The sequence below is a fragment of the Simochromis diagramma genome, unplaced genomic scaffold (genome assembly GCF_900408965.1).
Source record: "Simochromis diagramma unplaced genomic scaffold, fSimDia1.1 OVJJ01000557.1, whole genome shotgun sequence".
NCBI lineage: Eukaryota > Metazoa > Chordata > Actinopteri > Cichliformes > Cichlidae > Simochromis > Simochromis diagramma.
In genome coordinates this window covers 3,338,306-3,360,004 of record NW_024387156.1, presented here as the reverse complement: position 1 = coordinate 3,360,004, position 21,699 = coordinate 3,338,306, and the positions used below count along the sequence as shown (strand labels likewise).

The window sequence follows — 21,699 nt, the reverse complement described above, 5'->3', positions numbered from 1 at the left end:
GGCAGGTCTTCCCAGTCAGATTCAAAATCCAGCTTGTACCTGATCCGTCCATCAGTCAAGTACTGCAAAGCCCGGAGGTCATGGACTGTGGGGTCCCCAACTTTTTTGCCGGGTCGAATATTGGTGACATAGGTGCCAGATAACTTCATGAAGTCATTGTGGTATAGTTGAGTCACCCTGTATGGGGATGGATTAATGCGTGCAGCCTCAAAGATGACAACGTAATCTCGTGGAGTGTAAACGTCTTGCACAATGCGCCGTTCAATTAGACTGTGCATGGAGTCACACTCCATCTGTGTGTGGCCTGCAACTAGAAATTTCTGCTCAATGCTGACACCATGCTTCATGGCCAGGTAAAGGTAGGCGTTGCTGATGGTAGCACACCGGTTCTGATACCCGCAGCCATCACTCCAGACAATGACTTTCTCAATGTTTCTGTTGGCCTGTAGGACTGACTCAAAGTGGTTGGACTGCAGATGTGCAAAAACCTCACTGCTGAGGGAGCCTTCATGTTCTTCCCAAGCATAACAGTACCCATCTCTGTTGTTCATGTTGAAGCAGGTAAAGTTGTGCATCTGTAATTTAGTTTTGTAGTACATTGTACTTGCTTTTGTCTGGGGGCAAAGAAGAACGCGTTGAAGGTCCATTGTCCACACTGAAAGTGTGTCACTGGATTCATTTTTGTCTGCAGCCTTTTCAGCTTGAGCCTGACTCTTCAATCTCAAGTGTGTAGCAAGAGCATCCTCATCTGTATTTCCTACCTTGGCGCTTACACAGATGTCACATTGGTCTTTTTTTGGAATGAACACAGAGTAATCCTGCTCTCCAAAAACCTTCCGAAAGTATGTCTCACTCACAGCACGCTTTCCATTCTCATTGGCAGCATTCTGGTATTCCTTGTGAAGCTCTCTCAAAACTGTTCCTGGCTCCAGGAACTTCTTGTTCTGATAAGAGGGAACCTGGCGGCAGTAATGGGATGGGACTGTAGGTATTCCAGAGAGCCACTCTTTCAGGAAGGCCTGGTCTCCATCTGATATTGGCATATGAGGACCAGTCTTGTTGATCTTGGGGTTGGGCTGGGTATGAGTGTTGGGTTTCATGCCTGCAGTTAACCATGATCCAATGGTTCTCAGGGCAATACCAAGTGTGGAACAGAAAAGATTTTTGCACACAGGTATTTTGCATCTATCTGAGAGTTGCAGGTGGTATAGCAGAGATGTTGTTCTCCTTGAATCAACACCACCTTTCTTCTGTTTTATGGGCACATTTTCAACAACAGTCTGGATATACACCTTGCGTGTCTCCCAGGAAGGCATGGACCAGAAATTGTTGAAGATTCCTCTTCTCTCAACTTCAGTCAGTAGCTCACAACTTCTTTTCGTTGACTTGAAGCAGTGCTGTGATGTGCATGGTGGGCCCATGGCCTTTGGTGGTCTCTCCTGTCCCATTGTATTCTTGTAATTCTCTCCCTTCAGACGCTTTTCTTTGATGACATTTTTCTTCCACGTATGGGGCAGTGGACGCTTGTGACGAACAGCAGAAGTGCTGGGGGTTGGACTGGCTTCCTCTTCCTCTGCTTCCACCTCCCCTCCTTCCTCTTCCTCCCCTTCATCTTCGTCTCCTTCCCCTTTCTTTTCCTCTCCTTCATCTTCCTCTCCTTCTCCTTCCTTTTCCTCTCCTTCCCCTTCCTTTTCTTCTCCTTCATCTTCCTCTCCTTCCCCTTTCTTTTCCTCTCCTTCATCTTCCTCTCCTTCCTCTGGCTGCTTATCAGTCTGTTGCCCCATATCAACATAATTTCCTCCTTCTCCCTCATCTATATCCACCAACTCCTCTAAGTTCACATCAACTTCCTTTCCTGATGATACAACAGAAAATAAAATGCTGTTGGAGTATCTTAAAATGGTAAATCAAGCTGACATCTAAATCTACTTGTGTAGTCAAAATGTCTGCTATGTAAAAAAAAAAAAAAATCAATTTGTACTATTAATATCAAATCAAATCAATTTATTTTTGTATAGCCCAAAATCACAACAACAGTCGCCTCAAAGGGCTACATGAATATTACTGGCAATAGAGTTCAACCAGTATCAGTCATTTGAACACAGTCAATATAAAGTCCAATTTAACAATTAACAATGAACCCAGGGCGTCCCCCGTCCTTAGACTCTCCTCCTAATAAAAAGCAAATGTTTGAAACATAATATAATTTGCAAACTTGCTGAAAATGCTCAAATTGCCTTTGAAATTGCCAAAGATTTACTCTGGTAGCATGCTGCTGTTAGCTAGCTGCTAGCTTGTACTACATTACTATGCTAATGCTACACTACTAACGCTAATGTTAGCTAGCCATCATACTTTGTTTGCAACAAAAAAGTAATCTTTTAACATGGTCATAACCTCTTTGATTGAATGAAAATACATTTAGTGACCAAAAAACTAAAAAAATATGAACTTTTACCAGATGTAAATGAATCAAAAAGAAGAGCAAGGGCTTCACTTGCGGTCAACCTCTTCTTCTTATCAGCCATTTTGCATACATCAAAACTGCCTAAGTCAAATTGATTGTAGCAAAACTGCCTAAGTCCAATGGTAAAACTGCCTAAGTCAAATGAATGACTTAGGCAAGTATGTTTTTTGACTCTTATGAGTGTTGTGATTGGCCAATGACATAGGCAGACGGACAGGATGATGCAGCAGTGGTAGGGGAGTAAAGTTAGGCAAAAATCTCAATTTGACCAAAAAATGACTTAGGCACTTATGCTATGAAGCTAACGGAATGCAGAACAGCTGATTGTTCTGTAAATAGTTTGAAATGGTTATAAAAAAAAGGGTAAAAGGTAAATGTATGCAAATAACTTTGTTGTTTGCAAAACTTGTGCAGAGGATTTTAAAATTGACAATTTATATTTACATTTAAAGTTATGAAATATTATCATTAAACATGTTTGTGGTTGTTACAGTAAAAAATATAACTTTTTCTACTCTGATTTTATTTTTTTGTCTTATTTTAGATCCATTGTGTTAATACAGTATGTCAAAATGAAAACAGAACTGCAAATTCAGACACGTGAGGTTGTGCTGAAAAGAATGATGCCAAACAAGGCAAAGTAAATAGTTTCTAAAGGTAAAATGTGGAGGGAAAATCAAAAGTATTTAAAAATGGCCAATTATAACCTGGACCCCAGAGGGTTAATAGTTAATAGTTAATAGTTACTTTTCAAGTAATGAATTACTTTTAGAATCTTGTAACTCAGTTACTAACTCAGTTACTTTTTTGAAGAAGTAACTAGTAACTATAATTAATTACTTTTTCAAAGTAACTTGCCCAACACTGATCATATTTCATGGACAGACTTTATATTATTGCCAGACTAAATTTTAGGCGCTACATTATTCTTTTCCTGGAAGAGCTGGACCACTTTGTGTGGGTTCTCTTCAAGTACACTGGCTTCCTCCCACAGTCCAGAGACATGCAATTAGTGGGGTCAGGCTAATTAATGATCCTAAATTGCCCATAGGTGAGAATGACAGAGTGAATGCTTGTCTATCTCTCTGTGTTAGCCCTGCGTCAGATTGGCAACCCCTCCACAGTGTACCCTACCTTTCGCCCTATGGTCGCTGGTAGGCTCCAGCAATCCTCATGAAGCTAAGTGAAGCAAATGAGTTACCCTGACTTCAAGAATTTTAATTTTACTTTTTTACTCTGCTGTACCCAATTTTAAAAAACAAACAAACAAAAAAACAACCCCAAAGTCAGAAGCAGTGATAATCAATTGACCTTATTTCTGCAGTCGTTGTCATTCAGTCAGTATAGCAGTACAGTAGTATGCCACACGAAACAAGCTTCCAAGTCTCACGTGCTATTCAATATCTCTGTAGCTCAGTAGGTCTATAAATAGGTGGTAGAAATAAGAGCACCTGCTGTATATGTCTCCTTCTGACCCCCAAAAGTGTAACATCCACCACTCCACCCCCAAGTACCCAGCAACAACTCTACTTTTAACTTTTAAATCTTAAAGCAGGAACCAACTGGATGAGGACTGACCGTCACTTCACTCACAGTATCCGTCTGCAGTGATTGATGTTTTATGTACACCAATCTGGAATTGCAGTTCAGCACTGCTGCAGTAACTGTCACACAACACAGGTGCTGGACACAAGTGTTGTTGCTTGTATGTGCAAGGAGATGCAACATACACACGTGCATATTGTGCACCGACAAAAACAGTGAAACATGAAGTGGGTCATTGGGTTTATAGCCGCCACTGGAACACAGGTCAAGCAGTTAGGGCAGTTGAAACAATTATTCTCTAGCAGACATGTGGCTCTCTTTAGGTATACTGAGCAGCTTCCACTGAGAGCAATGAATTAAAACCTCATTCCAGGTTAGTATATGTTAAATACTTAACAGTATTTGGAAGCTCTTAAAATTCCCAAAATTAACACTGCTGCAGCCCAACAGAAAATCCCACCAAATCACAAATATTCGCTCTGATCAAAATACAATAGAAAGTGATGTATTTACTTTAAAATTTTATTCAAAAAACATCAACAGAACAGACTGTTGGTTAGAAATGGTTAATGCTACCCAGTTACCCAGTAAATTTAGGTCAGAGTAATAAGTAATATCACAAACTAAACACCTCCTATTATCAGTTTTTATTTACTTTTTAGATAAATAAAAACACTTATATGAATATGTAACTGTAAATATGAGTAATTTAAAAATGAATTTGTGTTATTTCTGTGGATCACCTGCAGTGCCTTAGCCCACACTTTGGGACTCACTGCTCTATCAGGTTTACCTTAAAATGTGAAATGCCCTCAAATACCTTTTGTTGTGAGTTTGGAGAGTACAAATAAAACTGGACAGAATTAAATGAATCTGTTTTCAGATAGAAAGCACAGATTTCAAGAGTGGATATGCTTTTGACTACGATGACCTGGATGACTGAGAACCTTCACAGACGATATGTTTTTAACTTTTTCTTTGTGTTTTAAATTGTCATGCATTACAGGATTGATGGTTTTCTTTTTGCAAGAAAATATTTTTTTTGGATTTTGACGTTGCTGTAAAATTATACATAACGTTAGAATTAATAGATACTTGCATTAGATACTCGCTGGTGCCAGGTAACAGCAATGACAAGTATTTACTGTGGGTCATAGGGCTGTAGCATATTTGATGAAGCATAAATATATTACAAAAGATTGGTGTGGAAAACAGTGATCACTGTTTTCAGAATCATGTACAGCCCTCTGCTCTCATGCAGATCGAGTAGATGAAAAGAAATTACTTTTTATTTTTATTTTGAAAGACTGATTTGTGAAGTGGCAGAATAAGTTTTATTTTAGTATCAAGTATATATCATTATTGAATTACAAAAATAGAGAGAATTACATTTTAAAATTCACCACTTGTCTAATCCATGAAATCATCTAACAGTTTTGGACACTGTAACATTAATTCAATCACAACAACAGTTCTATCAGGGTGCTTTATATTGTAATGTAAACACCAAGTCCTATAGCCCAGAAACATTGATGTGGGGAGTGAGGGCATAGGGTATAGGGAGGGATAGGGAAGGAGGGGGGTGTAATAATATTTCTAGGGATCGGGGCCAAAATGCAAATCTTCAAGTAAAATCCATATATATAAAAATGTACTTAAGTATTTAGTTACTAATCACTGCTGCCAGAGAGAGTGAACCATTTCAATCCATTTTCTTGTGACCCTTGGTGCCTCAGAAGGTTGAGGCCCTCCTTTACGTCTGACTGCAGCACTGAGACAACTGTAGTCACTCTAAATCACCTTCACAAGCAGAAATGTTTGACAGACAGTTTGAATGAACTGCTGCGGAGCAGCCTGAGACCTACTGTCAGTATGAGTTACTGTCAGACACAAACCTGCATATCTTTGCATAGCATATAACTCCACATCAAGTGCATGCAAGTACAGAACCTTTGGAATAACTTGCATGCGTGTGTCACAGTTAAATTATACACAGACTGTTTTTCTTACTCACCCACTTGTGCACGTCATCACTGCTCTCCTCAAATTTCTGCTGGATCTTCTCCTCCAGGAAGTAGATACGCAGCTTTAGGCTGAAGTTCTCCTTCTTCAGGTCATTCAGGTGCTGTGAGATAGTGCGGTAACCACGGAAGCCAGAGTTAGACATGATGACAGGCTGCTCCTTTGTAGGGGGCACCGCAGCCCCCCATTCAGTACAACATAATGTGGGAAAAGACAGGACTGCAGAGAAGCAAAGCCCTGTCTGAAAAATCTAACTGTTCTGATGTTGTATAGCAAAAATCTAATGCTCTAATCTCTCCCGCTAGTACACTTCAATAGACAAGCGCAAGATCAGAGTGCTGGTCAAAACAAAAAGTGGACATGAGCTCCTCGCTGTGTGGATTTGTTACAGAGGGGCTCAGGAGTGGCACGAGAGGGGAGGATGAGGGGATGTTTCCTTTTTTACCACGAGAAAGGCATTACAAGAATCTGAGACAGGAGTGAGTGTGTGCTGATAACTGCTACAATACTGAGCTGCTGTAGAATATCCTTTCACTTGTGATTGTGTGTGTGTGGAGTTTAATTGGGATTACATTAGCCTGACATCAAAATAAAATCTCCTTGAACTGAACTGAATATGGGCATTTGTACATGAGCTACTCTTTGTATGTTCTCCAGTACTGACAAGAGCTGAATGTTTACAATACAAGTGATGCAAAAACATGTGCTCTACTAATACAAATTTAAGCTCCACAAAAAATAACAGTTGACTCAAAGCACTTTAGACTACAAGCACACTATGCATTTATCCAGTGTTTTATTCTAGAAACTTTAAGCGCCTTATCTACCTTACTTCAACAGCCAATCCACAATCGCCCACAATCTAACATGCATATCTTTCCACAAAGACATATGGAGAACATGCAAACTCCATACAGAAGCTATGAGGTCAGAGTGCTAACCACTACACCGCTGTGCAGCCCAATAGGGGCAAATGTGAATTTCTATTCCATTTCAAATTTACATGGTCATTGAATCGTAAAAAGGCATAACTTGGTCATGCGCAGTTAAAGGGTGTCCTTTGAAATATGTACCATGCACGTAGGACTTTCACTTTATAACAATATAAGACCAAATTTAATAAAGCAAAATAAAAGTCTGCTCTAATAAATTAAAACAATAAATGAATAAATACATGAAAATGCAGTCTCAGGAGTGAAGTTTTCATCTAAAAACAGATTCATAGAACCAGAGAGTACCAAACCACAGGGAGGCACTAATGCTCTACCAAAATTTCTAGAACCAGACGTCTCAGAGTGAACTTGAATCCAGAAGCTATTTAAAGAAACCTTTGCCCCACGGCTGTCACTGAGGAATGCTGAAGTGGGAGACAGTGATCACACATGCAGGGCTGTCCGATGCCAGCACTTCAGATGGCCCTGTACCACACTGACTGACTGCATATTAAATTACATATGCCTGAATGCATGAACATATATTGTGTACACATACATGCACACAACATCTATGCTGAAAAAGGGGACGGCTATATGCAGAATGTTCATAACTGAAGGCTTTGAACATAAAATGAAATCACTTAGTCAGGGCTATTGAAACTTCACAGGGACTTTGTGCACTTCATTTTAAAAGAACACAGTTTGTTTGAGGTAATGTGTTTCTACTTCTCCTTTGGAGCGTATTTTTCTCCTTAAATCTCAGCTCACACCGCTAAATGGCTGAGTATTTGTGTAAAAACACACACATCTGCTTCTCATAGGGCCCACATCAATCACTAAAGCAATGATGGCAATGATGGAGTTTCTATTTTTAGTGTTCCTATTTCAGTTACAATGTTATAATAAATGAAGATAAGAATGAAGATAACTGTAATGTGTATTTTTCATTGATGACAATAATAAAAAATAAATAACATTTTGTACGAGCACTGTAAAAAGTAAGAAAAGTTTAGCATTTCAGTCTATTTTTTATGAATTCATGTGTGAGAGAACACTGAAACCCTGGATGCACACTAGAGTGTGTGTATGTATTTATGTATATACTTGCGTATGTGTGTACTGCACTACTCACAGCTATTTGTCATTAATCAATCCTTGCAAACACAGAGGTTAAACCTGAAATATATTACTGATACAGTAAATATATTAGTGATGACAGTGGTAATCTTATTCTGACAGTCTGACAACACAAAATAACAAAGATTACATCTGAGAAATTAAGCACATGACCACTTCAGGCCAAAATGATCATAAGCGTTTTTCATGACTGCCACAACTACACTGCAAATCAATCTGGAGTTAACAAGAACTGGAGAAGAAATGTAAACCCGAGGCCATGCAGAGAAAAAAGACTAAATTTATTGCAAAGCGGCATGCCCGTGAAATGAAATCATCCTAATTCTCCAGGACTTTTCCAGCATCAGAGCATAATCCAATACAAGAGAAGGAGGGGAGAAAAGAGAACATTATAACTTTTTTTCCAGGCTGTTGCACCTCCAACTTTTACCACACTATGTTTCATGAGTCAGGAACAAACTCAAAGTCCCATTATTAGAATCAGAAAGTATTAAGACCTGAAATTTCACAGAAGAAGAAGATCCATTTTAAATGTTTTCATTGTCCCTTTCCACATTTCTTTTTCTTAAAAAAAAATCTTATGCCTCTATTAGAAGTTGTTTTGTTACCATGGATGGTAGGAGGGAAGCAAAACAGTTTACTACCCTCTGCCCTCTGTTTAACTGGGAGGTTGCATGTGTGTGTATGAGTTTGTGTGTCCTCCGGATTGGCAGACCATTGGGAGTTTTCCCCCTTTACCGGTAACAGGAGCTCCTTGATGCCAGCTAGCTCAACATTTTCCAGCCATACTCTCTGGCAGTGCCAGCCCGCTAATGCAACTCTGCAGTGGGAATGTCTGATTGTGTTTATTATGCTGCCATGGTCCATGCTTCACGGTGGTTAAAAATTATAATTTGTAAACCTACTTAAATCATCAAGAGAGCCACTAAAAACATCCCCAGGAGCTAATTAAAATTATGGACTAAAAAAAAGAGGGATTAATGCTTGAAGCATTCTAGAAACCAGATAACACCTGCATGATGGCTGTATGCTGCAGAGTGGTTCTTTACATATGACATGCAATTACATATGTGGCTGAGTTCACCGTACTAGGAAAGACACTAAGCAATACAGAGAGGTGCAGTGCGCATTGCCACCTGTTAGCAAAAGGGTTCCTGCCCCAAACCCCAGCTGGGGTCTATATATGTGTCAGTCTGTGGGTTTCCTCAGTATGATTAATAAGTATGTAAACTCTGTCTTGTAGTCTAAATCACTTTGAGTGGTCAGTAAGACTAGAGTAGTGCTCAATTAATGTCAGTGCATTACATTTGAATGTGCTCAGTCTAAGTGGTGGGTATATTGATATTTAAGACATTAAATTCGTCTTCATTTGATTCGACACATCAGGGTTGGATTAATTAAAACAAACAAAAAATAATAAAAAAAGAATTCCCAGCACAACGTAATCTCTTTGTCACTCTAATATTTCATGGGATGATTTGAAACAACATTAAACTACAGAGACCACTGGTTATTGCAAACTGCAGATACTGGAGTGTTGTTTTTATATAGGACACACAGTGTCGTGAATTTTGAATCCACAGAATTGTGGTTCAGTGTGAATGTACTTAATACTCTAAGCAAAACTAAAGTCCCTGCAAAACATTATATTACACTTAAATTTTAAGAGAACTTAACAAGCAGGAGAAGGCCATGTGCTACTGTTCTCACACTAAAAAAGTGAAAACCTAGCCTTAAAAGTGAACCTAATACACCTAGAAAACTTTTACAAGGTTGTAAAAAAACAAGAAAAAAGAAAGAAACTTCAATGTATTACTCTGAGATAGAACTATATACAGTTCAACTCTATTTTCCAGTGAATAATCATTTCTTCTCACACCACAAGACTCATAACACTATATCCAATGGTTTGGCCAACCTTCAGAGAAAATGTGACTCAATGTTTGAGATTTATTTACTGGGATAATTCATCAAGAGGAAAATTTAAAGATTGGCTGTCAGCAGAGCAAAGCCTGCTGAAGAGAGAGACTCCAAACTCAAACCCAAACAAAATACAGAGAATATCAGTGTCAAAATTCTTAACACAAAGTTAAGAACACAACGTGTATTGATTTAATTACTACGTTCAATTCAAAATAAAGGACAAAATGTATCTCTGTCCATCAGCCACAGGTGCTGTTTTCTGGTCTATCTTGCTAGGTGTGATCTATTCGGCGTTAAACATTAAACCAAATTTAGCCTTTATGGTCTCTTAATTGTTAGATAAGCTCTCTAATCAACAAAAGGAAACAAAAACTCAATTTCTAATCACGAATTTATTCATGATTCAACAAGGATGAGGAACCAAATGCAAAACATGGTAGGGGAGGTAAGGGCTGGTATACTAGGCAGAGGTGCCATAATCCTGAGTCTTGACTCATAGTTGACTTTTCCTTATTTTTACTTCCTTTGTCTTGTTATCCCTGATTAGCCTACCTAACTGTTCTGTCTTGTCCTGGTTAGCCCTTGTGTGTCAGTTAGTAAATACTGAAATGTCTTACCGTACGTGTTCCCTGCCTGCTTGTTTGCTTGTTTGTGTTTATTCATTTGTTTGCTCTTGTTTGTTTATTTGTTCCTTTTTTTGGATTTTTTTAAAATGAAATGAAACAATAACTTTTAGTTTATTTAGACATAAATTTAGACATAAAGGGACTTTTTAAAATTTGCTTTCATTTTGGTTCAGCAATGAGAGCTGAAATATGAGAGTTGTATGAGTTTAGTAGGTGTCTACATGACTCCCATCTATTGTTTTTAAAAACTGCAAAAGCATACACCTGGTTTCAGTTTTTTAATGGCGCATTTGATTCAAATAATATTTGATTGTGATGACCAGATAGAGTAGCATTACTTAATAGTGGTTTTATAAATATAAACTCTGTCTGAGATTGAATGAAAAAGTCTTCATCCAAATGTTGTTCAAACTTCCCATCTGCAAAATATATATTTTAAGTTCACCGGGAACCTTATGATCCAAGCACCATCAATGTGCCTCATAAAGCAATCATTCAAGAAAGAATTACAGCTGCAAAATCAACAATATTTAAACCTCAAGGCAGTAAAATAGATCTGAGCTAATAAGGAGTTTTTGCCTGTCAATAAGTTTAATGGAACTATATGAATTCCAAAAAAAAGTACTTTTAAGTACTTACACACCTCTTCATGTAGCAATAATTATAGGCAGAAGACATCACAGGGTTAGGAGGATGTCAGACTGAGGTCTCATCACATCTCCCTCCTCACACTGTCTGTGTCTTTGGGTTTGACAGAAGCATTCCCAGATGTGGTGGCAGCAGCTGTGTATGAGTAAAGAATGGTGTAGTGCTAAGGAGGTGTCAGTCGCCCATCAAGGTCTTGGAGTAAAATGGCACTGATGGGTGGAGCGGTTCAACTTAGAGGGCTTCAACGGCTTTTCCAACCCATCTGCCAGATTTAATGCAGTGGGTTGGAACAAGCAAAACAAAATAAAAACAACCCCCCCCCAAAAAAAGTACTGTAACATTTTGACTTTGCAAGTTGATTTTTAAGCATTTACGAGCTGGAGTGTTTATTTTTCAACCCTCTTCCATGCATTGTTTTGGCCAAAGACATACTGTATGCAAAGTGTGTTGCATGTCAAGATGAGGTCAAGGCGAATGTGCTACATGCAGCCTGCGGGAGCAGTTTCAGTGTGGAAGTATGGCTTGCATGACTCAAAAACCTTGGCTGGCCTCGGTGTTTAGCTGCAGCAATCGCTGTGTTTCCATGGCTATTTACCATGCATGCCATTGTTTTCCTTTAATGATGCCAAGAGAACAAGAGGCATGAAGCAAAACAAGATCTGACTCTCTTTAACAGCACACACTGTGTCCAGACGCTCAGATATGGACTACGGATTATTGGTGGATTATTTACATCTTCTCCACAGCAGGGACAAGCAGGCGCCTGGGCCAACTCCATGTTATAATACAGGATCAAACGCACTCAGCATTGTAAATGAAACTGGAGCCTGTCGGCAAATCATCTCAGCTGACACATAGTTCTTAATGAAATCACATTAAAGGTTATTTCAGAGGAAGCAGAGGACATAAATAACAAGTAAACCCTATTTTATCACTGTACAGCTGTAGCAGGAATCACAGGTGGGGGTTTAGGATTCATTTTGGAGCTGTTTTGTTTTCTGTTGCTACATCACCTGAAGAAAACAGAGCATTTCTGCATTGATTCAAGATTTTGCAACCACCTTCACAGTTGAAGAAGAACGATCAGTCCTGTTTCCCTCCTTCCTTTCCCATATCCAAAATCCATTTACTTTTACATGTCGATATTTCCCTCCATCATTCATATGCCAAGATCCTGTATTTCCAGGTTTTATACCAGCCTCTGATTTGTTGAGATTATTTTGTCTTCACAAACAATTTGTAATTTGTGGTATCCCATGGGGCTGTTTCAATCTCATTCACAGTTTTATGTATTTTTTGGTCCAACACTTGTTATTCGTTTAATTTTATCAAAAGTTGGCTCATTGATTTGCCCATTTTCAAGAAAAGAATACAAATCTAAATTACTGCATTACTAACCATCAGTGTCAACTTAAATTCATTTCAAACTACTGCCTTTTTGCACGTTCTTACACTCATTTAATTTAATAAGCGCATTTAATTCAATTTCTACTATTGTTTGTGTTTCTGTTGCCAAAAATATCATAAAAGTTTAGCTATTAAAAGGCTGCCATTCCTGAGACAGATAATATTTCTTACACTAAGGTTTTTAAAGTAGGCTATATTTAACTTTAAATTAAGAAGAGCTTTTAACTTAAGGCTAAATCAATCTTTAAATTGACTTATCTAATAAATTACTACTCATGAGTCAACTTATAGTCAAAGCTCAACTATTCCTTCTTTATGTTCTGCACATTCAAAATAAAGAAGTCACTGACATTTTTCAGGCAACAGCTTTGCCCATTCGAGTAAAGCAACCTTATCAAATTTATAGTGTAGAAACAGTAGCTTTTTAAAATGTTTTATTTTTATCAGGAATAACAGAAAAATAGTGAGCCAGGAAAAATGCTGTGGTCTTGGCTTTGTTTAGGCCTGGATGGAACCACAGACAGTTTACTACTCTTGACCAGTCATAGGCTAAAAGGTTACAACTACCACAGAGTTAACAGTGTCTTTCAGTTTAACCCACAACTGATGTCGTGTATTTTTAGGGGGGAGGGTGTCATAAATACTATATCTAATACATGTCAGGTGAGATCATTTATCGTTTCTGCCCGACTGAAAGGCCTTCTGGAGCTATTTAACAAGAAGCCCCATCCATCGTTATAAAACTACAATTTTATATGATACAGAGACATACGAAGGTCAGTATCTTCCAGGTGCAACACAAGCTGAACACCTACAACTTTAAATTTTACTGGATAAGTGACTTTAAAAGGCTGGAAATGACAACAGGCCTGTGAGAGTCCACTCACAGAAACGGGATCAGATGTACCAGCATCATTTTCCCTCCTAACCCAGGCTGTCTGAGATATCTGACCCCCGGAAGTGAGTGGAGACTGTGACTGATGCCCCAGAGCATGAAGCTTGGAGCTCCAGCTGCTAATGCAGCATGATACTCCCATAGAGAGAAGGAGAGCAGGGAGCAGGGCCTGAACTCAGGCAGCTTTTGAGGTTAAAACACAGCTGCTGCTGATGGCTACGGGCTTGGTTGCTCTGCCAAAAAGGAAACCTTATCAAAGGAGCACCAAGGAGTCAGTGGAACCCTATGTGTCGATGTCCAAGTTAATAGAGTGAAAGAATTCCTGCCCTTTGGTCTCTCTGACAGAGCTATTGTGTGTCTTAATATGGGTAAAGGACAATCATATTTAACCATGTTTACTGGTTTGCAGACTGTGCACCAGTAGTTATGATGTCACTTTTAGCATGTGCAAGCAAGCATAACTGTTGGTGAGTCACTGGGGAAAAAAGGCTATATCTCTCAGCTTCTTGTATAAGAAGATAATAATTTAATGTCAATTTGCAGAGGACTGTAGCGTCACACAATGTAAAAAAGTCTAATCTGACAAACGTGTAGAATTCTATTCCATTAGGCGACAGGCAATAGACATAAAATAAAACAATGCAAAGTAAAACAATCTCTCTCCTTTCATCTCAGACAGCGCTTAAAATTATTGTCACATCGTGGCCCCAGTCAGTTATTGTTGCTTAAAGCTCCGCTTGTTTTGTATTTATAGTATAATGTCTGCCTCTTGGAGCTGGGCAAGCAGAGAGGACAGCAGCTTTTTCTGGTGGTTTATGCACATGCATTGCGGATAAAGCTCTGTCTTTAATGGGAAACTGATGGGAGACCAGCATGTGAGGCCGCTGGTGCTGCTTTCACTGCTCTGAAGTCACTTGTGATCTGCACTTTGTGTGGAAACGCAGCTAACATTAGCATGTAAACAAGCTTAAGTGATTTATCATCATAACAGATCTGTTTCCGCTCGCTAACCACCTTAGCCAATGTGTGATGAAAAGAAGATTGAGTGTGGAAAAAGGTTATTAGTAGCTCCTTAAGTACATTAGCAAGGAAGGCTCTGATGATGATGATGGAGAGGTGACAGCAGCTCTTAGTATGTCCACTACAAAAAAAAAGAGGCAAGTTGACCAAGTACAGACACTTTCAGATAAACATCTATGAGAAATCACTTCTTTGAATGAATATAATTCATTTAACCCGCTGTGTTGCCAATAATCCACCTTAATTTTTCATAAATATTTTTTGTTGTTGTTTTATAATTATATTATTTTTGATATTTTTGTACAAGTTTCCAATAATACTGTACAACTTATCACTGTAAATCATATTTTGGGGGGTAATATATAACAGATATTATTTTAACTACAGACATAATAACATTTTACCATTTTCTTGTAATTAACAAATCTTATACAGAGGATAAAACGAAGATCGTTGCATTTTACTGTCACATTATTGCCCCTTCTCCACAGTAATGTGCATAATTCCACCCTTCAAAGATTGTAGGTCATTCGGCCATATTTGACTACAAAAAGGACTACTGGAGCGTGCTTTATGTCATGCTTGATCCCCTATATTTTTCTCACATTTCACTGACACCAGCCCTCAATGTTTTCATCACCATTTGAAAAATATATGTATAAGAAAACATCACATTTGTGACCAAATGTATACTGCCGTACATGTTACACATACAAATGTTAAGTACCCAAAGATAAACAGGAAGAGCTTCAGTTTCAGATATTTGGCCAGGTTTTTAATTCTAAAATTTGCATGGAGAATTCAGTTTTTATTTCCAAAAGCCTCGACTGTTTCCGTTAAAGTGATGCAATAATCATCATGATTACTTCTGAAGGCCTGAACTTTAAAGATAACTCTGCTTTCCTGCTTTCTAAATGATTTAGACTCAGACTCTTGTCTATTAAGAAACATCTTCACCACTGTCACCTCTGTGATCATAAGAGTTACACTCTGTGAGTCATACAGCACCCAGTAACCTTAATACACCATTGCACTGACTTTATCTGCAGGCTTTGGTATTGGCTGCTTGACAAAAGCATGTTTTTAGTTCTACAGAACTGGGAAAAAAGTTGTCAAAGATTCTTCAGCCTCTGCCTGTGTTTGCTTAGTGCTGTTAACTCTCACAGTGGAAACACTTGAGGTCTACAGATTGATAGGAAACCTTCCTGCTAAGCTGATTTTACTCAAATCTCCCTTTGCTCTGTGGTGATGCCAGGACTTATCAGAAGACCTCATTACAGGTACACATTCTGTAATGAGCAGATAAAGACAAGAACACACATTCTCCACTATATTTTTAAAAGTTGAAACTATGATTTTCCCTGGATCGTAGATTCCCCAATACTTTGTCTGTGTGTGAGGTGGCTCCCTTTATGTTATTTCCTGTTTTATTTTGATATTTTCTCGTACCATGTGCCTTGTATTTAGTTCCTGCTCTTGTCTTGTTATTCCTGATTTGTTCCCACTGCCTAGCCTCATTACTTTGTGTATCTCATGTCTAAGTCTCCCCTTGCCCTTTGTCGTGTCCTCTCTCATGGTTGTGTGTTTTTCCAATTTGTTTTGCTCCTGCCCTGCTCAATGCATGCCTTGGTTTGTCTCCCATGGATTAACAGCAATAAAGCTAAGTTTGAGCTCATTTCTGTTCTTGTGATTCCTGCATCTGGGTGCTAATTCTGCCTCTTACATATCTGAAGCTTGACAGAAAGAATAATTCTGACAGTTCATTCATCTTCAAATCAACAAAAATGCTAACCTTCAAGGAAACACAAGCAGAGAACAAAGAGAGTCAGCATAGTCCACATGTCTAAACAGCAAGTCATTTCTAAGCCATCTCCTTAACACAAACTAATACCTGTTCCCATGCCTCTGCTCTGCACACATGCAGGCAGCCTGAGCAAGGCCAAGCAAATACTTTCCATCAGTTTGTGTAAGCAATGATAAACACATTATGTCTAATCATAAGTGTATTTCATGTTACAGTTGGGTCAGAGCCCTTGCAGCCAAAATGCCCAATTTTCCCATGGTTGTATTTCAGAGGGAGAGTAGGTCTGTGACTCATTTCTGTGTTTATGGCAAGTCTAAATTATGGTATCAAATTCAGCTCAAATCGAAACAAGTGCCAACTATCATGGCAGACCATCCCATGCAGGCCACTTCTGTCTTTGGGATGCAGTGTAACTCAATCTATCCCTGAATTTCAGGCTCTCTGCTTGGAGTCATTTTCACTGTACAGGGAGAGACAGAGCAGACAGATCTGAAAAAACAAACACAGACCTTTAGAACAAAGTTAGTGGTTCTTTTTTTTTCAAATTTTTTCAAAGAAGAAATAGAAACCACGTTTTGTGAATGAAGCCCAGCTGACAAACAGAGGAGGACTTAAACGTTAAGGACCTCCGCGCGCGTGCGTGTGTGTGTGTGTGTGTATAAGTAAACCTGAATTTCTGCAGTTTTACAAATCTGTATTTCTATGTTTCTATAACCTATAAAGGATCCTGCTATTCAGCTGAATCCTTTGTCATGTCATTTCACTAGTTTACAATGTGATCAAGAGATGCTGATATTATACGAAAGAGTCGAACATGAAAAGATGTGAAAATAGTTTTTAGACCACACTGAAGGTCAAATTAAATTATTCGTAGGAAACGATGTTGAAGGAATATGATTAAATAAAATGTAAAGTGTGTTATGTAAGTTTCGACAACCAGATTTTTTTTTAAATTCTGTGCTAAAGAACAGTTGTACTTTCTTTGGATATGATTCCATGTATATGAAGACAAACTAATAAATAGTAATAAAGGTTTACTGATAAGTTAGCAAAGATTGCTGAAAGATTTTAAGACTGTTAATTATCTTTATTTATTGAAAGGCACTTCTAGCAGGTCTATCACTGGACTCCATGTTAGCTGACTCACGTCAGCCAAACTTTTACTAGAAGCTTTGATCGTTGCGCTGTGATTGAAATTACTCTGACAATAATGTACATATTCTCATTCTAAAATGTATAACTATGTATTATCACCTTTCTATGATCTAAACAAAGAGCAGACAGTAACAAAGTGGCACAAGGTTGTACCTAGTTCTTGCAGATGTCTAAATGAGGAAATGGCTAACAGAAAGCATGCTCAAAAAAATCAGGAATAACGAGACAGAGGAAGTTAAACTGAACATGACATACAAGAGACAAAACAACACTAGGACAGAAACTAAGACATACAAACGTGACAGAGACAAAAGGTAAAGACACACAGAAACTACGAGACTAACTACAGAGACTGGGCATGGAGAAACCAGACAGAAACAACTGAATGGTGAACAAGGATAAACTTTACATAGAGGAGAACAGGATGACTAGATAGGGAAACATGGGAAGACAAAAGTCCAAATGCAGATGAGACTGTGACACAACGAAACACAGAAGGAATAAATCAGGAATAATAAGACAACTATAGATAACAGTACTGGAAACAAGAGACTGCTAACATAAACCAGGAAGTAACAAAACATGGAATCACAAACAGATGAAAACTAGACAAAGCACAGAGAACACAGGCGAAACATGCTGAAGAGAAAACAACCCTAATCACCTAGAACAAAACCTGGATATCTAGAAAACCTGAGAAGATAAACACGAAACATAGAAGGGGACAGCACCAGACGCAGGGACAAAAGGGATGTGAGAGTACATAATGTCAGCGTGTGCCGTGTGGCAGGCAGGATGATCGACCCAAACGCAGGACTCAAGACGGAGGAAAAAAACGGCAGCTTTTATTGCTGGAAAAAACTAACACTAAATACAAAACAAACCAGAAACTATAAACCTGGCGATGGCTGGAAACACGGCGGGAAACACACAGCATAATGAGAGTGCAACGTGACAACAAGCAGGGGAAGATAAAATACAGGTAGGATAACGAGAGGATGGGGAACGGGTGGAAACACAGCTTGGACCAATCAGACATAATGAGACAGGGCGAGCAAGCAAAACTCAAAACACAGGACGAAGGACTACCACAATAAAACAGGAAACACACAACAGGCACAGAGGCACGGACTTGATACTGAACAGAAGGAACATGGAGCACAGGGACAGGAGTGACACAACGACTGACGGGGGAACATGAAAATGCACATGAAGACAGAATTAAACCTATACTACACATGAGGAGCACAGAAACAAAAACCAAGAACTAGAAATCAAGAAATACTACAGAACTTAGGGAGCTAGAAATACAAAACAGAAACCAAAATGCTAACAGTGATAAACCAGGATGAAATCAAAGATTAATAATAACACAAAACACTGGGTCACCAACCCAGAACCGTGACACAGAGGGACTCCAGGAATACAATATAAACTGAAATCAAGAACAGAACTAGAAGAGAACTAAATTCTTTGAATAGCAAGGAAGCACTAAAAGAAAACAAACTGTGTGCACTGGGTCCTAAAACCAGGGATTCAAATATGTGAGTGATGGCAGTTGCTAAGAAGTTGTTTACTACTCCTCAACTGGCTGGTGAGTGATTGCTGGATTTTGCTTGTGGATGCAAAAGAGGGGTATACAGCACCAAAAACCTAATGGTTGCTTTGATTGCTAGCAGATTACCACGGCTGCCTTTAGTTTGCATAGAAGGCTCTGACAGCAAACCTTTGATAAATAACCACAGAACAGTAACAACACTTGAAAAAGTGTCAAATGGAAATGAAGACCATGAAGACAGTTTGCTTTTAAAGTAAAAGTTACCTGACCAGTGAAACCAGTGAAACCAACACGTTTGATCTCACAGCTCTCAGTGAGTACACACTAATAACTGTTTCCCTTTGTAAGAAGCTGAGAGTAAACATACACTGTTAATTTCAGTGAAACAAAAAATTCAAGTACTTTCTTACATGGTAAAGACTGTACACAATGAAGTTCATGTCTCGAGGCAATACCATTATAGGTACATTACAGTTTAAATTTGCACAAAGTTAATGTATAAAGAATGTCTGTAAGAAGCAGCATGTCATGTCTAAACTACATATATTACTGCCAATTAGCTGCTGGAGGCTTTTTGTGAGCAATTGAACTTTTGAGCTTTAATCCAACAGAACCTCTGAATACACACAGACACACACAAGTACAGTTACGTACAGGACTTCATTAACAGTGTGACCAGTGGATGACGAGATGGCTCTTTAGTAAATGTACAGACGCATGTGTAGATGTTTTCAAGCACCGCACAGCAGTTCAATCACACATGAATGCACTGGTGTATAGCTGCATGTACTATGTAGACTGGATGCGTGCCCTCTTTTTTGTTGTCTGTGGATGAAAATCAAAGGGACAGGAAGTGTAGCTAGAGGGCCTCACTGCACTGGACCATCAGTTGGCAGGATGAGAAGTGACTGTATAATCAGACAAAGGAGGGGAGGGAGCGTGGGAGGGGGAGCTGGAAAGAGGAATGCATCATATAATGAGGGAAAGACGAAAGGGAGGGTCAAGCAACAAAAAGATACAAAAATAAATAAATAAAAGCGATGCAGAAATGAATCAGTGCAGAAGTCACAACAAGCTTATTTCTGAATTTTAGCCAACTAAAACTTACTAGCCTTCACTGGGTTATGTAGCTGTGGTGTACTGTGTTTGTCTCACACACAAACACGCATGCGCAAAAGCACATGGAAAGCTGTAACCTGGATTCAGTCATTGAGACTGTCATGTTTGTGAAAACATTTATCGACAATGATAGATTCCCAAGTCTCTTAGGCCCCAACCTTAACCATCACCACATAGTGCCAAACCAGCCTAAATCTAAAGGCAACTATAGACAAGTGTTGCGTGTATACGTTTTCATATCTGAACTTGTCATGTGACATATACAAGCACACATCAAACACATGGCATTTTACAGAATTTATTGTTAAAAAATGCACAAGAAAGGGGGATTCAGGCTTTATCCTATTCTCATGAGAAGGTAGCAGAAGGAAGAATTTCATGGGGTGATTTAGGAACTGAAGCTCTATCACAACTGCTTTCATACATATTTCAGGTTGTCACCGGGGCAGTTTGACCTCTTGCTGGCAGAGTTGGGACCACATCTGAGTAGGCAGAGAAATAATTTCATAGAACCAGTTGACCTAAAGCAGTTTCTAGCTGTGGCATTTCAGTAACAGTGCACGTTTTGAGCTATGAACGCACACATTAGCCTGAGTAGTCAGATCTGTTTATTTGTATCCAAAAAAATCTGAAAAATCAAGCTTGATTAAATAAAATAAATGCCACATTTTTTCCCAGTTGCTTGTGTAAAGGCCTTAACTTTAAATATAAACCTATAAAGTCCTGAACAAATTGCTAACAAATTGCTAACAAATTTACGAATTTCATCTAATAGTCTAAAACTTGATGAGTTGTATTTTCATGTCTCTATTGTCATGAATTTCTTTTATTTTCTGTTCTTAAGTTGACAAACATTTGAACAGCATAGAAATGCAGAAAATTACTATGTAGTTGATCTTATTATTACAATGTTATTACCAATGTATTAACAAATGTAATTTTTATATGGTATTGTGCAATTTGATTAATTACCTTTAATAATGCTTTTTTCTAAAACTGTAATTATGCACAGTACTCGGATATGTGTTTAGTGTTTGCAATAAATCTTTAAGCTAATGTTAAAAAGTAACTAAAGCCTTTTAGATTAAATGAAAATGCATCTTCTCAGTAAGCTTTAGATAGCTACACTTTGTCACTGGTTTTATTTCCCACGTTGCATAACCAACAACAGCTGAACATAATTGAGAGTATCTATGTTTGTGTTGTGTGTAAAGCTCTGGCTGACAGCTACCACAGTGTCAGTCAGTCTGTCTGTGTGAAGAATCCAAACATATAATCATTCTGAGGACAGAGGGGACTTCAAGACAACTCAACACTTTGTGGGTTTGAGCTATGTGAAGACTTTAAATGTTTCAGATATCAGGGTTCAAAACTGTTTTGGTTGAATTTTCATGGCAGCATGCACCGCCTGCTAGTCTTCACACCTCTTTTTTAAGTT

General features: G+C 38.6%; 1 protein-coding gene across 1 annotated transcript in view; it reads right to left on the bottom strand.

Annotated features, from left to right (window-relative positions):
• Nucleotides 1–21,699, bottom strand: part of LOC120744162 (phosphodiesterase 4D interacting protein) — an 88,056-nt gene that overhangs the window by 46,501 nt on the left and 19,856 nt on the right. The window contains exon 4 of the mRNA XM_040048325.1: nucleotides 6,027–6,137. Coding sequence (XP_039904259.1) covers nucleotides 6,027–6,137 — 111 coding nt within the window. The remainder of the gene's footprint in view (nucleotides 1–6,026; nucleotides 6,138–21,699) is intronic.